The sequence below is a fragment of the Triturus cristatus genome, chromosome 6 (assembly GCF_964204655.1).
Source record: "Triturus cristatus chromosome 6, aTriCri1.1, whole genome shotgun sequence".
NCBI classification, from domain to species: Eukaryota; Metazoa; Chordata; class Amphibia; order Caudata; family Salamandridae; genus Triturus; species Triturus cristatus.
The window spans coordinates 1,756,372,836-1,756,391,171 of record NC_140589.1 but is presented as its reverse complement, the minus strand read 5'-3'; the positions used below and the strand labels follow the sequence as shown (position 1 = coordinate 1,756,391,171).

General features: G+C 43.8%; 1 protein-coding gene across 2 annotated transcripts in view; it reads right to left on the bottom strand.

The window, feature by feature from the left end:
* GALNT14 (polypeptide N-acetylgalactosaminyltransferase 14) overlaps positions 1 to 18,336 on the bottom strand; it is a 1,097,368-nt gene that overhangs the window by 220,254 nt on the left and 858,778 nt on the right. The window contains exon 6 of one of the 2 annotated variants that reach the window (XM_085613021.1): positions 7,669 to 7,790. In XM_085613021.1, coding sequence (XP_085469147.1) covers positions 7,669 to 7,790 — 122 coding nt within the window. Of the gene's footprint in view, positions 1 to 7,668; positions 7,794 to 18,336 lie in introns of both variants that reach the window. The other variant, XM_085613020.1, reaches the window with a different exon arrangement.

The following is an 18,336-nucleotide window of genomic DNA, read 5'->3' as shown; positions in this document are numbered from 1 at the left end:
GTTATAAGAAAAAGCCCTAATGAAATTCAATTGTATTTGAAAGAAATGCATTGGCTGGATGCTTTGGTTTTTGGATCTTACATTTTGAAATCAAACTAAATACAGGAATACGTTTTCTAAAACATGGACTTGAAAATGTGTTAATCAGTCTCTTTGTGGGTGCACTATTCCATTCTTTCCCTTCAAACACTTGACATTTACTTAAGACAGGGCAGGCACCTTTATAGTTAATTAAGTTCCAGGGCCCTCCTCTACTGCCAAGGGAAAAACACCCCCCTACTCCCAGGCCATTGTCCCTTCTCTGAGGGTAGTTTTTACATCTCATTAAGCAAAAGTGCTTGACTGACAGCTGTGAAGAAGGTAGAGTGGAAATATCTGCAATGTCCTGAGTAAAGGTAGGGTGGAGAAATGTACCTCTAGAATTAAATATGTTTTCGCACTGACAATGCTATGTTTTAATATGTCCATTATCCTATAACAAAGTAAATCAATGATGCAACCACATGGACGTCCACATTTACCTTTACAAAAACCTTTAATAACACTTTAGAAGGCACGAAGCACTATCATATACTAAAATATAAGGACTATGTTACAATGTAGCATTACAACTCAGAACCATAAAAAGAGCCCTCCTGTTAGTGCCCTTGGTCTCAGCCTTCACACAATACCAATATCTTCATACGCAAATAAACAATCATGTAATGAGCATTTCAATTCCCAGTTATCTACATACTTATTTAGTCTCTCGTTCATACCTCAAATTTACCCTCCACAAGTGAACAGATGTTGGATCTAAAGTCAAATGAGCTAAGGCTAAAGTAGTACCTTAATGTTCGGCCTGCCATCCTTGGTGTGGTACTACCCCAAATGTTTTGCCTTCCTCATACTGTTTTGCTGAATTCGTTTTTGTTGGCTTTAGGACTCTGCACATGTCTCCAATGCTGATCAGTTAAAAAATGCATGTGCTCACTCCTTTAAACATGGTAACATTTGCTTACACCTTATTGGCACAGTTAAGTCCCTAGTACAGGGCTACTACATGTATCAATGGCAGTGCTTAATATGTAAACAAGTAAGTGATGGAGTTCTCGTCGGGAGGCCGCTGCAGCTTGCACCACACATTGCTCCTGCCAGCTTGCAATGACAGTAAAACACAGCTACTAACCATCACACACAGCTGCTGTTGTTATGCTAACACCTAAATTAGCCAGACAGCGCCACCATGTGGAATACTTTCTAAAGCCCTGATGCTGGCAATTAGGTGTCTGTGCTGAGGAACGAAAACCACTGGCTCAAATTAAGCACTGATCCATGGCATGTAAGTTAAATGATACTAGTGGTCTTGTAGCACACATTGTGCCACCGCTTAAGCTAACTCTATTAACATGTCTAAGGTCTGCCACTGCAGAGAGTTCTGTTTTAAACTGCCATTTAGACCTGGTAAAATAAACCTTTTGTCAGGCCTAAGCCTTCCTTTTTTAATACTTATAAGTCACCTCTAAGGTAGGCCCTACATTCTGATAGGGCAGCGTGCATTGTATTTAAAAGGTAAGACTTGTGGGTTTAAGTTTTACATATCCTAGCAGTGGAAACTCCTAAAGTTGTTCTTCACTGCTGCAAGGCATGTCTCTCTCTTTGACTAACACGGGGATACCTTATTACATATATTCGTTGATAACGTTTGATTGGAAGAAGATCGAGATATTTTTTAGACTCAAATACATTGTAATTTAAAATCCTCTTTAATGGCAAAGTTAGATTTTTTTCACAATTCTGGGGATGTTACTTTTAGAAGTTTGGCCTTTTTATGTCCTAACCATGTATGCCTTCTGCCAGTGTCCTGAGTCACATGAGTAGGAATGGCTCTGCTGTTGGGGTTTGTGTATTCTTCCCAAAAGGGCCTAGGTGTAGGATGGGCCATGCAGCCTGGATGAGTAGGGGCTGAGCTGTGCCCTTCACCACTTGCACTTCAAAGGGCTTGCCTCCAACACACACAAAGGAACCTGTCACTAGCCTTTTGCCACTCCACCTTCTTGGTGCATTGACAGGAGAAGGGAAGAGTCTTCTACAACCAGATGTGGGGTTAGGACAGGATGTCGCTCCCCATAGACTGGCACCAGTAATGAATATTGGACCTCCTGACCCACTCTTCAGTACACTCCTGGACCTGTGGACATTACATTGGAGAAGTGTGGCTCAATGATTAGAGCGGCAGACCCTGATGCAGAGGTCTAGCCTGGGACCAGGGTTCCATTCCCCGCCTCGGCGGGTCTTGGGCTCAAAAATTCCACGGACCTGATAATTCTCGCCTCGGTGCCCATTCCAATCATGGAGTCCCACTCTGCAACTCTGGGCAATAGCTTGCTTAATCTCCACAACAGCCCCCACAACGCTAAGGATGCCTGGCCTCCACCTTGGGGGTGCCCAGGAGTGGACGCCTCACAGGGAAAGCCAGGATGGGTTCCACAGCGGTATTCGTACAAGTGCCTTGAGACCCTTGCGGGTGAGTAGTGCGCTATACACGTATCAAATTTACATTTACATTTACAGAGGAAGGACTGCCCTGCTGTTACCAGAGGACTGCCCTACTGTTTGAGCAATGCCTTGCTCTTTGAGAAGGAAGACTGAACCTTCTTTCTTGATTCCAGGCTAATCTGAGCGACTCCAAGGGTCTGTTGGCTGACCTCCTCTCTGAGCTACAGGAACAGAAGCTCCAGAGGTCTCCCTGCAACTGCCCAGCTGACATAACGCACTAGACTTTCTTGACCTCTGCTGGAGTGAGTCCCTGATCCCCAAGTGGTGCCTCTTCAAGTTCTAGAACCTTAGCTGGCATTAGAAAGCTCTCCTTCTTGCTTAACTGAAGGTTCCATCAACTCCAGAATGTACCGACGCAAAGCCTCACCCCACTGCTGAAAGCTTTATCTGAACCAACGTTGAGCAACACCAAGTCTTGCCGCATAGTTGAAAGCTTCCTCGGAACCAACACTGAGTGAAACAAAGCCCCTGAAAGCCTCTCAGCACAGCTGAAAGTTTCATTGGAACCGATACTGAGCAATGTGAAGTCTCGCTGGAAAGCTTTAAGTCTCAATGAAACAGAACCAAATGATACGAAGTGACACAAAGCAATGCTGCGCAGTCCTTGCGCAAAGCACACAAGGTACAACTCTTAGCAGGCCAAACCCGAGCCTATGCCCAGCCTATGTTCCATTGCATTCAGCCTGAACATGTGACTTTGCTCTGGTCCGGCATGACCAGATGTCCAGAATTGGCAATAAGTGCTTCTTAAACTTTGAAATTCGATATCTACAGTTCTACTGATTTGATTTTTTTGTGTTCTTGTCGCATTTTATTTATTGAAATGTACTCTAATTTTCTAAATTGGTTTAGAATTTGTTTTGTGCTGTGCTTTCTTTCACTTTAGTACGGTTTGTGTGTTGCATATATGAGTTACATTTTGCCTCTAAGCTAAGTCTGACTGATTTTGTGCCAAGCTACGAGGACAAAGCACAGGTTAATATTGTAACTATTTGTGGTTCACCCTGACAAGGGTTGGGGTTGTTGCCTGAGTGGGGCATTAACCCCCTCAACAAATAACCCAATTTCTTACACTTGAATTTGCTATCTTTTTAAGTTTTAAGCTTTAGCCAGCACTGTAGCTCATTTAACCTTATTCTGATATTGCTTTGTTATTTTCATGAAACTGTTAATTATTGATGTCTTTTAAAAGGAACATGTCTTTAAATAAGTCTATTTATACAAAGGCCTATTTTAATGGTAGTTTTATTTGCTCTGCTTATTATTACTCCTGACTGGGAAACATATGTATTATTTTAACTCATTTGTAAGTATTTTATGCACATTATAGGCCTTATTATGATGTCAGGCTGACTTCCGTCCGCCCGAAATCGTTACAGAATCGGGACCGTCTGTCCTCCGGTCGGCGGTCCAAACCGCAGCATTACAATGCAACCGCGCAAGGTGCCGTCACATACTCCCATTTCTCTATGGGAGCTTGTGCTGCAGCCGTAAACTGGCTGTAGCACAAGCTCCCATAGAGAAATGAGAGAGAATCTGTTCATCCCCACACAGAGAGTGGTCCAGGGATTGACAGGAGGACATTATAGGTGCCCCTCGGCCTCCACACAGAGCTAACAGGGTGAAGTGGGCCCTGCTAGGGGCCCCCAATGTCGTTTTCCAACAGGCTTTTCATGTCGGAAAGTCTGTCAGAAACCGACATCATTACCCCTATGGTGGAAAAGCCGTCCATAGGGATTACGTGCAGGCTTCCGACTGACCGATGGGCTCCTTGAGCCTGTTGGAATCCAGATGGAATGACCAGGGGGTTTCACTTCGACCACCTGCATCATAATGCGGCGGTCGAAAGTGAAACCCACGATGAGACTCGGAAAGCCTCCGACGGCAGGTTGAAGGCTTTCTGAGTCTCATTGTAATTAGGGTCTATGTATGATATTGGATGTATTCAAATCTCCGGATAATCTTTTAGGTAGAATGGAGGCACCAGCCAGAATAACCATGCAGACATCTATGACTAAAATCTTGTTTACAGACATGCATGTTCAAGATTCTTTAATGGTCAGTGGTCAGGGAGCCTCATATCCTACTCCATTTTACCATCAAACCTCCGTAGTCACTGTGGCAGTGTACAAAAAGAGGAAGCACTAACTTTTCTTGACCCAGTCACATTGTCACTAAGGTGCAATTTTGCAGCTAAGGAGGTGCAGCAAATAGACTGTGACTGCTGCAAAGGTTGATTTTCAGAAACACTTCAGATGTGGGCAGGATGATCGGGCACCAACAGAGATAAGCAGAAGCTATGGTCCTCATTATCACAGGCTATGACTTTACAATATCACTATCTAATGCTTTTTCTCCTGCATACAGGTTTCATTACTTGCCATTACCAACTGGATTATGGAAAGTAAGAAGGGTGATTCTGTGGTGTCTCGGGTAAGAGTCTTGATACACAGCTGAGGTAAAGAGCAGGTGAATCCTTCTTGCGCAAGTGTTATTTCCCCTTCTATACTAACGATGCCTGCATGTCAGACCAAAAGCATCCTGATTTCCTTCTCCTTCTTTTTCCTTCTCACAGCAATCTCCAAATAAGTTGTGTACTCTCGTCCTGATGATGACCTGAAGTCACCTAGGTTGAAACACTGTCAACAAAACCCAGCGTTCCTACAGCATCTTTGGTTCATGACATGTTTCAAATTGATTTTGACCCCAGTGTTCATATTATGTACCATTTTTAATCACGCCTTCGGCACTGTCACTATAACACATGCCTCACTATGCCACTCACCTTTTCAAGAGCACCATGTGTGCACCTGTGTGATTTTTTATGCTACAACATCTAATACAGATCTTGATATCCAATGTTGGTGTTTTTCTCTTTTTTTGCCTTCTTTATGTATTTATTTAAATTTGTTTAGATTGTCCTATTAATATTACCTGTTGAGATGTTATTGTTTGTTACCACATTACCCGGGTCTCAAATGGGATTACGAGTTTCTTCCTGTTGATTTTTTCTGTTCTAGACCAACACAATCTGCATGACCTCCCACCTCACAGGTGTTAGGCTGTCAGCCTTAGGATAGTCATCCTCCAACCTTTTTGCCTTCACCCTCCTATTTTTCTGGATTTGTCTTCACTGACCTTAGGACTCTTTGCCATTGCTAAGCAGTGCTAGGGGTGCCTGAAACATGGTAAAATTGGCTTACACCTGATGACATATTTAATGTACTTATAAGTCTCTAGCAAAGGGGTATACCTTATACCAGGGCAATTGAATTAAATGCTACTAGTGGGCCTGTAGCACTTATTGTGACACCCACTCATTGCAGCCTGTATGCATTATTAAACTACCAATTCAACTTAGCAAAGTAACCCCCTTCCCAGGCCTTAAGCTCCCCTTGTATTACTTATATGTCACCCCTAAGTAGGCCCTACACAGACCACAGGGCAGGGTGCATTGTAATTAAAAGGTTGGACATGTCCTGATAGTGAGAAACTCACACATTCATTTTTACCACTATGAGGCCTACCTCTCCCATTGGATAGCATGGGTTTGCCTCATTGCATTTAATAAGTGTTAACTTTTGATTCGCCCCATTGAATTAAAAGGTTGGACATGTCCTGATAGTGGGAAACTCACACATTCATTTTTACCACTATGAGGCCTACCTCTCCCATTGGATAGCATGGGTTTGCCTCATTGCATTTAATAAGTGTTAACTTTTGATTCACCCCATTTGCGGTTGCATCACTCCTTGGAACTGTGAGACTGCTAGTGAAGAAGAGTCAGTGGTGTAGCAAGGGGGGGCGGGCCGGGCGGTACGGGTTTTAAGGGCGGCTCTACCCTCCCCCCGCTCCTACATGCGTCTGCGGCAAAGGCAAGGGTGCCTAGCTACGCCACTGAGAAGAGTGGCAGGTGCTGGCACAATAATGAGAAATGCACACAAGTCAGCAGGATCACTGACCTCTGTACTTGTGAGTACTAGGCCCGGGTGAAATTTGCATTACACAGGCATGATAAGTGCAATTTCGGTAATTTTGCATTACCTTTTACATAAAATTCACGAAATTATATTATCTTATCACATCACGTAATTCCGAGCAGTTTGTGGTAAAAATGTACAGCAAACACACAGGAACAACGCACATGAGAGAGTGCGAGCAGCTATTGCTTCTGGTATTTTCGTTTTTTCGTGAAGCTTTTTCTAGTGCAAAATGCATCCTCACATCCAAAGTGGAAGCGTTTCATGTAATTTGGCAACATCGCTTCCATGAGTATGCACACTCCTAACAAGCACCACCGAGGAGGCATGCTTGAGTAGCATTTGACATTATGGGTCACCTGGATCCAGAGCAGAGGTCTGATCTGATGAACAATTAAATGAGTGGGTCAAATGTAATAGCCAGACATAGTCCCATTGTGAAAAGTAGGCCCTACATTTTTACATAATGAAACATTATTGACAAAAGTAGCAAGCCTGATGTTTACAATCTGGAAAGCCAATTTCAAATGTTGTATACGTGGTTGTTTTGTTTGAAAAATGTGTGTCCAAGTTTGTAGGCTTGATTTTGAAATTATGAACATTTTGTGATAAATCCTGTAAACCCCATTATTATGAAACACCCATGTCAAATACATCAGGCCTGAGATGCAATGTCATGCAGAAAATGACTAACTCTATAGGTCCGGATTGTTTATATACAGATTTGTAAATTTAATCCACAGTATTTAACTGTGTATGTATTAAAGTACGTATTATTTTTCAAAGTAACAGCACTGGCTGCAAATTGGGTTAATGGGTGGTATTAGTTTGTGATGCTGAGTTCAGAGTATCCAGCCCACAGCACCTTGGGGTAAGACTTGAACTTCTCTGCCTCACCATCCTGAGGTTCAAGTGCTAAAATTCGTGCACCTGACCTCTGTTGTGTGTCTGGAGACCCCAGGATGCCAGAGGTAAACAACCCCACTTGAGACATTTGGGGCTTAGTAAATCCTGATTATAGTGGGACCTCGTAACAGTTTTGCGCAAACTACCCAAATTTAAGTTTTGTAATTGTTATGACTGGTTGAGTTCTTCATGAGCCCTTCTTGTACCCTTCTGTTTATTTACCCAAACCTCCTTTGGAACATACCTCTTTTATCCTTTGCAGCAGAGGAAGGAGCCAGTCCTTGTTCACCTCACAATGGCTGTCTAGGAAGGTCAGGACCCCGGCCTGGGACACGTCTGCACCACGGACTCGGGAACGGATCAAACCTGCTTGAAGACACACCTCAGGCAGTCAAGAAGTCCAAAGAACAAACTGCAGTACACAACTGAAGAAACACATATACATACTATGAAGAAACCCAGAGTAACCCATTCCAACTACAGGTAACAGCAAGAAGGCAGCTCTTGGTAAATTAACTGAGATGTCACCTTTTCAATGAAGGTGCATTTCTAGTGCTATACAGATGTTCCTAGATCATTTTAAGAAATATGTTCTCAAATAACTCAAAATGAGCTGATTAAATGAGATCATAAATCAGGCTTCCACTGCAATATTACTAACTTGGTGATGTGTTGGGGCAAGGCATTCTGGAAGAATTCTAATTCACAAAAGTATCTGCATTTATATTAAAAAATTCAGTATCATAGTAATTCATATTTCCTAATAGCAAAAGGGAGCAAAATTACGAGCTCAGACATGTCTACGTATACATTTATTTAAGGGTTATTTACCTATTGTGTTGACTTCATCCCATCACAATCAACTAAGAACAGGTAGGAATAACACGGCTACACTTAAGGTATATTTAATAGACATCTTTACGTTAAGAGTAAATTACAAAAATCATGCACATAAAGGCAGTATTCTGTAATTAAATGAATACAAAATACAGCAATGTTTGAAGTTGGTATGGCTGTAAAAATTAAAAACACATTTCTGCGTAACCAATTGTATCTTTTCAGGTATAAATTTTATAAATTGAGTGAAATAACAAAAACAAGACAAGTATGCCTGTGCATGTTCAATTCAAATACTATGCAGTACTGGACGCATATTGATCAGTACACGCTAAATATGCAAATCAGGGTAACAACATTAAAGTAAACTTGTAGACAACATAGTTCAAAGTGCTTGCATTGCTGGTTCAACCCCCCTTGAGCTCTCAATGGTTTCCGTGGGCACCACGAACATTTTTGGGGTCACCAGGGGTCTCACCTGTGACCCCAGCGTGTTCCTCCTGGCAGTGCCCTTGCGACCCCTTGCTCCCTGTGGATGTCAAGACAGTGACAGAAAGTAGATTCTGTTGTTTTCCATTTGGCGTCTTTAAAAGGAAGCTGCCTGTGGTTGGATACAACATAAGCACATGCAGTGTGAAACTGCACCAATTTAACAGATGACCTAGCAGCCCACCTCTATAGCCCCCTCAGGCCCCAAGCAGGTCGTTCGTTGCCTTCATTGCCCTGTTAGAGGGGCTATTTTGTGCAACATTTGACACAGTGTTTCACATCCTCATTTCAGAGCATAGCTGTGGGCCTGTTTAAAGATGTTGGGAAAACATTGTATAACAATGTGTTTGAGTCCTTGCCTTTATGCTACTAATTAACTACATGAATTGTGATATTTAATTGCAGTAATTCACTCCCCAGTACAAGCCCATGTGAAACTGACTATAGCCATGTTTCAATTCCAGGTTGCAGCTACCCCAGTGCACAGCATCTGGGGGTGGACACCCACATGATACAATGCTGTGGCTAAAGAATGGACTCGCTTGAGGTTTTTCAAACAGAATTCCAACACGGTTTGAGGTCCTCTATGGGAATGGAGAAATATCTGCTGCTCCACCTGCAGTTACTTGTAGCGCACTAAAGGCATGCGTAAAGAGGTGAGGTGAGTTGTAGTGGCTGACACTTCTTTCGCTCTTCACCTATGTTTGAGGTAGGGCTGGGCAGCAGTACTGGGGATACAGATCTGGTGCTGCCTCGAGAGGACTGCGTATAGTTTGCAGTCTTTTCTGTGCAGGTTATTTATGCACAGAAAAGCATGAGGTCTGCTGATATTGTACAGCAAAATCCAGAGATTAATTTGCATAGCCCAGTATTGGGCTACAAATGGCATAACACCTGGTACAGCAACAGTACACAGAATAAGGGCTGCATAGAAAGTCTGATTTGGAGAGTGACTATAGAAGAAGAGTCTTGGCTATTTGAAAATCCGCATCCAGTGGAATGTGGATTTCTATGTGGATTTGTCATAATGATGCCAGTGGCGGCTCCTCCCTTATGGCCGAGGAGAGTCGCCCCCCGCCACGCTGTTGAAAGGCAGGCAGGAGAGGCAAGGACATACATGCTAATAAAACGTTTTTATTATCATTTTATTTTGCGTCCTGCAGGCTGCCTGCCAGTCGAGCTGAGGAAGGGGCGGCGACAGCCACGGTGACAATGAGGCACCAGGGAGGAGGGGGGAGTGGTGGGCACTGCTAAATGCCAGAGGGACGGCCAAACCGTCATGCGCACTTAGCCTTTCTCCACCTAGCTGTGCAGGAACCAACACAGGCTCCCAGTCTATGTCTGAGTGCAAAACCGAGGTGCTCAGACCAATCCCAGCGCTGCTCAAATGCTGGGAATAGTATTCTAAGCATGTGAGCAGCGCTGAGATTGGGCGCTGGAAGCCTGTGCAGTGTGCACCAGCTTCCTGGCGAGGATCGGGAGGAAGTCGGCGGCCGTTGGAGCAGGTAATTGCAATTTTATTTATTTTTTATTTGTCTTTTTTTGTGTTGCCCCCACACCACATCCCACCACTTCACAGTACGAGTTGCCGTTCCTGAATGATGCTGAACCTATTTGTGTTTCCCTCAGCAATAGTGTGCCGAAGGTTAGGGTGTAAAGAAATGCAGCAAGTAAAGCACAAAGATGTTGTTATGCGTACTACATTGAAAGCTTTAGTGTCCAATTTACTTGCATCCCTCCTTGTCCTAAACATAGTTTGAAAATAGATCCTCGTTGTATTGTGGCCATAATTTGGTCATTCCCATTCATTTGCCTTTTGTCAGCTTTGTCAATTGGGCACTTGTCCTTTTTAGGTCGAGCCTAGAGCAGCGCAAGCTGCTTGCTCGACTTATTGTAAAGGGGTAAAAAAAAGTGCTACCAGATGCTGCCATGGCCGGCCTAGAGGCTGAGTGCATGTGCGCGGGCGCGCGCTTTGCGTGCCTCTCTCCACGCTTCAATTCCCTCCCCCTCCCCCACCACAGATCTCGTCACTCTGCTGGCCTCATTAAGTGCATCGCGATCACTTTCAGCCTCATTAAGTGCATCGCGATCACTTTCACTTTCGTCCGGCTTCAGCGTTAGCTCTTGTTTCATTAGTCTTTTTTTCCTAATCATTCAAAGTGGGTTTATAGGCGATTTATGTGCCCGTGATTTCCAGGCTACTGTTCATTTGCGTTCATGGGTGCCCACCTGTGGGTGTGTGAACTGACTGCTTTACGTTTGGTTTATTCCTGCTGTTGTGGAAGGGATCGCTTTATTAACACCAACCATTACTCATACAACATGTTCCCACTAGATCTGACGTCGCCCTCACACATACTCGAGCACGGACAGTGTACCAACATGTTGTAAATGCTTCAAGCTAGCCTTGGCCGTCGTAGCAATGCAGGCTTGAGCTGCCTTTCACAAACTGTAAGATGGGGTCTCGCCAGCATTTTGTGGGCGTTTTCATCCATTGCACACACTGCTCGTGGCCTTTGGTGAAGTTAAATTACAGCGTCATACGCATGAAGTAGTTATGCTTTTTGCATATGCTAAATTGTGGACAATATCTAGGCATGTTAACGAGTTGCAGTGTTTCCCTTAAGCCAAAATCCACCCACGTAATACAGTAAAACTGTGCCTTGAAACTCTCCATAGGTAGTGCATTGTTGATCTGAAATATGGGGAAAATAAAGAGTTACTTGCCTTTTGTGGCTTAAATATGAACTCTTCTCTGGAATACGGGAATAGCAGAATTTACAGTTATGCTCTTTCCATGATTTTTCTCTCTGGATACTGGGTTGAGTAGAAAATATCTTGTGGAACAGCGAAAACAATGTGAGCCACAACTTTGAGACATTTTCTCCTCCAAGTCGTGCGATTATCTCTTTATTTAATATTATTGCTATACCCTTGCTTTCAGTTTTCAGGCAATCTAGTGACCTTATGCATTTTGCATAAATAAAAATCGTTTCTCCGTTTTCTTTGTGGAGATTTTAGGGGAGAAGAATTTTACCATACCCAAATGTAGATGTGCCCCATGGCTCTCGAATCTCACACCTGCACTGTAGACTCCAGCGTTTTCTTGTGACCATTAGACTCTGTCTAAAGACAGTGCTGACTTGTCTAATCACAGAGCATTACCAACCTAAGGCAAGGAAGGTTGTTTGACAAGTGCTTTCATATTTGTCTTTTGTGGAAGTTCTGTAGGTGATGGATAATCGTGGACAAGGGTTGGGCCTTGTTTACTGGTTTCTAGGAGTTCCAAAAGAGTTTCTGGCACTGGGAGCCAAGAACACATGTCTGTGTTCTGAGATTGTCCTATGAACTCTACTTTCAAATGCAGGGTTTTCGTTCAACAGCGGCTCGGGTGGGGTTCTCATGATTGGCGAGCTTGGCAGTAAACATCACTGGTGGTGTTCCCATATGAAAATTTGAATTTTTGTTTGATGCTCCTGGCTACCATGAGGAAGCTGCACTCGTTTGTGCACCAATCTTCCCATTAATAGCCTGGCTGTGCGTCTCTTCAAAAGAGAGAAGCCTCAATGTAAATTTTTTTTAGTTGTGCATACAGGAACACAAACCATGGGCCCACTGCCTTGGACAGATGAGCCCTCGTTTTGTTATTAAAGTGGGCTGTAAAGCTTAAGTGTTTGAGAGCCTCAGGCTTTGATGCTCCTTCAAGTTGTCTCGTGCAATACTAGAGTGATATGGGCTTTGTTGAGATGAAGCTTGTGGCACTCATTGCTGTCTTGGTTGTGGTAACTATTAGCCTGAAAACTGGAGTTAGTGTGAATTTGCATTACCTCAAATGCTATGAATGCACGTGGTGAGATTTCAATGGATACATTTCGCCAAGTAAAACATGATGGAATATATCAGTAGATAGCAAAGCAACATAAAGCAAAAACACAAATTTCAGTGGTAATTCCTTTCCCTCAGAGAAAAAGTTGCAATAGTGCAGAATTACTGGTGTTTTTAGGTCTCGCCTACGCATAGGAGGGCCTTTAGCCGCCGCTCTGCTCATTTTCAAGCATACACTCGTGCTTGTGGCGGCATCCACCTTGCGGGAGCAAGGAGCGGCGCGCATGCTAATTGGCTGTTGTTCGCTCCCACAAGGTGGATGGTGCCACAAAGCATGAGTGTGCTTGAAAACAGCTGCTGCTTGTTATTTAAGTAGCCTTTGATGCAACTTTGAATGTTGTCCTTCTGAAGTCTGTGCTCTGTATCCAGTCTCACCCGAGCTGTCCCGTGTGAGCTGCTCATCTGAGCCCTGTTCGTTTGACACAACAGCTTACAGACAAGTAATATTACGCGGATGCACACTGCTTTTAAGCATAATTTAAAGGCAGTCAAAGAGACTATTACAAGGATGTGCACTGCAATACCTATCTAAAAATTATTAACTCAGTATTTGTATTTTTTATTTTCTCTGGCAAACTGGCACTCGCTGTACTGCACTTGCTCCGTGTCCTCGTCGCGCATCACTTGCGACCTAATCAAGCCCCGCCCCCTCCACGCGACACTTTCTGGACACAACCCCCAGCAGACTGCTCACTGTGGACACAGGGCCTCTGACTGCATCTCTCCCTTTCCTTCCAGCCTCTTGCGCTCTCCGCCTCCAGATCACCTCTCCAGTTCCTGGCTCTGTTCCTCCACTCCTCTCCAGCTACCTATCCACTCTCTATCTTGCTCAGTATCCACCTCTCTTTCTCACTCCCCACATGCCGGTCCTCCCCATCTCTTTCAACGCTCCTTGTCTCTGCCATCTGCTCTTTCTCTTTTAACCCTGCTCTCTCTACCATCTTTCCTTACTTGTATGTATCCTCTCTACACATTTTCTCTCCTCTCTTTCTCTCACACTCACATCTCGACGTCTTCTGCCCATCAGTGGAAAACCTATATCTCCTCCATTGTCCCGCTCTCTTCCCAATTATCCCTTTCTCTCTTCTATGTCCGTCTTTTTCTAAGTCTCCCTCCAGTCAGCAACTGCCTCTCTACATATATATATATTTTTTTCTTTCTGCTTGTTTTGCCTTTCTCCCTGCATGTCTACTGCTCCTCTCTGCCATGTCCTGTTCACCAGTGTCCCTCTTCTGTGCAATCTCCCTGTCAAAACTCTCCCCATTCACTTCCATTCAATCTGCCTGTATCTCTTTCCCTCTGTTCATGTCTGTTTTTGCCAGTTCGCACTCAGTCTGCAAACCCATTGCTATCAGCATGCGCCGGTGCCTCTCTTTAACTTTAGCCTGTCTCTCTTTGACCTTGTAAAACTACATGCCTCTCTTCAAGCCCTCCCTCCCTCTCACTCTATTTGTGCACGTTTCTCCATTCCTGCCTATCGCATCTGTGCCTGTCAGTGTTCACTGTCTGCCTCCCATGAGCATGCCCTTCACTTTCTCCTTGTCTCTGCTGGCTCACTCCCTCACTCTATCTGACTCCAACCCCACCCCAACTTGAGGGCATCCCTCACGCTTCTCCTCCAATCTGTCCCTGCCATTTCTGTGACTGCCATAGCCCATCTCCACATCTGTCCCTCCCTCCCCTACTTGCCAGGCTTTCTCTCACACTATGTTGCTATGGCTCTCTCCCTGCCTGTCTGCCTGCGCCTCTTCCTTCATGCCACCCCTTTCTGTGTAGTTAGTTAGTCACCCCCGCACGTAACCTTTACTGCCCATATTTCTTTTCTGAATGCATTAATCTCTTCTGTCTTACTTCTTATTTGCCTTTGTCTCATGGGAAACAACCAATCTTGGTCCCCACTGTCTCTCCCTCACTATAAATGTCTCCTACCTCATACCTTCCTCTACATGTACCTACCTCTCACGTACCTCCATTCTCTGCTGGCTGTTTCTCCTCCCCTCCTCTACCTGCAACAACCCCCGTCATCAAACTCAAGGCAACTCTATCTTTGTTCCTGCCTGTCTTTTGGGACCTTATAAGTATTTAGTTATGCAGCACAATATCCTTGGTGCAACACCATGAACTGTTGCATGGTTAAACACATAAGGTCCCAAAGGCGAGACCTATTGGCTATGCCAATGCTTGTTTTACCTGGTGTCACACTACATTAAAAAATGCCTAGAGCTTGCGGGATCATTTCATGATGGCAGGACACCTCTTTTCTAGTCCTGGACGTTCATATAACTGAGTGCATTCTGGTAGTTGTAGTCTTGGCATACTTTGATGAGCTAATTGCAGCAGCTCCCAATGATTTGGAAAAGCCAGGTCTGGAAAAGTGCTGTTGTGACGTCCTGACAATTACTACTAAATTCCCCGGATTTTGCTCATGGTGAGATTGCTCTGGGCATTAGAGCCCAACTTTTTGCATGAAGATACTGCATTAGTCATTAGAAGCTGTAATATTGCACGGAGAAGCTACAATGAGCATTGAAGTCTAAACCTTAACACGAGGAGGCTGTACTGTATGATTCAGGCTATATCTACACATGGAGAGGATGCACTCAGCAGCTGAGTGCACACTTATTCATGTCAAGAGGGCACAGGACATGTGAGGTTGTACCTATCCATGATGAGCCTGTGAAGGTAGGGATTATCTGCCTGTATTATAGCTCTTAATGTGCCTATGAAGCAGCTAGTGGGCCTACCGCCTTCAATATCATTATGGATGTTTCTTCCAGTCCCAGACTTACATGTGATCACCTAATGAATTCTGAGTGTTGTAGTTTTACTTTGCTTTTAGTTTACTAATTAGACTGCCCCGCATGAAAAACATTAGGTGAAAAGTCCATTGCTGGAGGAAGGTGGTCATACTATAGGCTTCTTGTGACATATGAATCTAAACCAGAAATGATGAGGCTATAACACAGAATGTGTTGGGTGTGGGTGTGCATATGATGGTTGTGCGAGGCTATTTAAGGATCATATGGACATTTGGGGCATGCTTGTGCATTTTAGCTTCTAATTGCCAATAAGATGTTTGTAACTGTGTGAATGATAGCTGCACCCTGGCATATCAAGTCTGCACTCCTAGCAAGTCATGGCAATACAACAGTATCGGCTCGCATAAGGCGTGCTGCGGGGCAGTGGGCGGGGAAGGGGAGGGGCAAGGCAGGGTGGGGAGGTAGCAAACACGGACATACGACGGAACAGAGGAAAGTAATTATTACGTTCCTCCGTTTCGGCGTATGTCTGTGTTTGCTACCCCGCCACCCTGACCCTCCACCGCCCACCGCCCCGCAGCACGCCCTATGTGAGCCGCTACTGCAATACAACAGTTAATATGTGGTATATAACAAAAATAGTAATCTGCTTTAGTGGTGCGTTAATGTTTTTTTATTAACCCTGTATGTGTTATTTTTACTACAACAATGTCACTTACTTTGGCACATTTTTTAACATGAGGTCTTCGGGGGCAAAGGTCATTTGATGTCACATCCTGTCATGTGATGTCACTTCCGCTACCCCTACCATTTTGGTGAATCGACGTCCATGGTGCTAATTTCCACTAATGGCTGGGGAATATCTGGAAGCATATGTGGAGCTCCAGAAAAGGATAAGGTAAGTACTGTGGAAAAACTGCCACGTAAAAATGTAGATGTTTGATGGTATTCACAAACATTTTGCACGACCTCCCTGTACTGGATTGCACAGTTGCTCCTACAAAAAGTAGAGTTGTTTTTTTTCCAGGTTAGTAACTCCAATGCACGTAATATTTAATGAAAGTGTGTGAAAACGATTTCCCATCCTGGTAAAACAATTTCCAGCAGCTCGAATAAAAAGAAAGACCCATTGGCAAACACATTTTTGTCACTTGACTTGCAGTCCCACCTATTTGTGGCATCTTGCCAGTGCTAGATGCTTTTAAGATCTGAGGGCATTGACAAACTATTAGTTTTATCTGGACAGCAATGTTCTCTATACTTAATTATTTTCTCTAAATAGTTTCAAAATGATCTTCATATTTTGTATGCAAATTGATGGCACAACCTGGCAGACATTTTCTGAGTATAGTAAACAATGCTTTATTACGTTCAAGATGGGTTCATAATGCAACATAAGAAGGCAACATGGTGGCTATATTGAAAGTATGAAAAGTTTTTGTTTTTTTATCTTGAAGATGCTCATCTGGTTGTGTCGTCAAGTTGAGTCACACAGCTTGGGTGGACATCTTGAAAGTATAGAAAACAAAGTTTTTAAAAGTACCCGACATTGTCGAAGCCATCAGTGGAGGCCACCATCGATGGGGAGTAGGATTGCAGGTGGGGGAGAACACAGGGGGAAAAGGGGCATCAAGAGGACCAGCAAAGAACTGCAGGACAGCATTCAGGAGATCACCAAGCCCTCCGTTCATCAGCTGGTGTAGAGTAGAGGAATACTAGGAGACAAGGACAGAGGAAAGAGACGAGGTGGTGGAGGTTCAGGCTCCACAATTAAAGGCATCACCTAACCTGGTGCCTGAATCGCCACACAGCTGTTTTGGGCAGGATTGTGGGAGGTTAGAGACGGAGTCAGTGTGGGAAAATATATGGCTCGTTTCTCACTGCAGAAAAAGCAAAGGAAGGAGCAGGACATACACTCTAAATTAGAAATTAAAGTTAAAAAGAAATAAAAAAACAGGTCCATGGCACAAGCAGTGGAAGGATACATCTTATTCAATCAAAAGCAAATGTAAAGAAGAAATGCACCAGGGTTGGGACAAATACTAGAATAGAAAGGAAAGCATCCAATAATGTGAATGGAAGTGAGACAGACAAAAAAGCCAACCAATCATGAGCAAGGGTCTGATCCAAAGCCCTCTATGTAGTATTTTGCACAGTGCTGTCTAGCACAAACTGCTGAAGGTGTCTGTAGCGTGCCACGTTTAATGTGCCATGTGCATGTGGCCACGTGCGTAAGGCAATGCCCCATGAAAGACGAGCGAGTGCCCAAGTTTACATAACTTTTGCTATATAGCGCATACAAGAAGATACAGCTTTCTCTATAGTATGGAGACGTCCTCTAGGGTAGGACAACATTCCATTTGATGATCTCGGTCTGTTTCGTATCTCCCTTTACTTCAAAGCTTTGCATTTATTGATTAACAATTTTGAGAAGAAAGAAAACATACAATAACGGTGTTTTGAGGATTCGTTCAGTTACAGTGGGTGTTTCATGTCCAGTTTGTGCGTTGCATTTGTTCACTCTTGCATTCTATATGTAAAAATTACTACCAACTTTTTCTAGGATGTTTCAAACTCAGCATTGGTTACAGCAGCAGATAGCTAAGAGTCATAACTCGCTTATCCTACAATCAACACGTATTGCATGATTAATGCACAGTGGTGTGTGTAGCCGTGCAGATAAATTGGACAACAAAAAGGATCTTCCAGATCGTAAGAGCTACTCTGTATATATTTCGAACACATTTGCAAGTATCATGATACAATTTGTTTTAGAAAACGATCTGACTGACCTACAAGTTCATTTAAGCGGTAAAACTCACACCTCAGAACTCTGTCCTATTACAGTGTTCTCGTTGTGTTCTACTTAGAGCTGTAAGAAATACGGAGCACAACAGGTCGTCAAGGTTGTTTATATATTTGTTGTAGAATTTGCTTCCTGT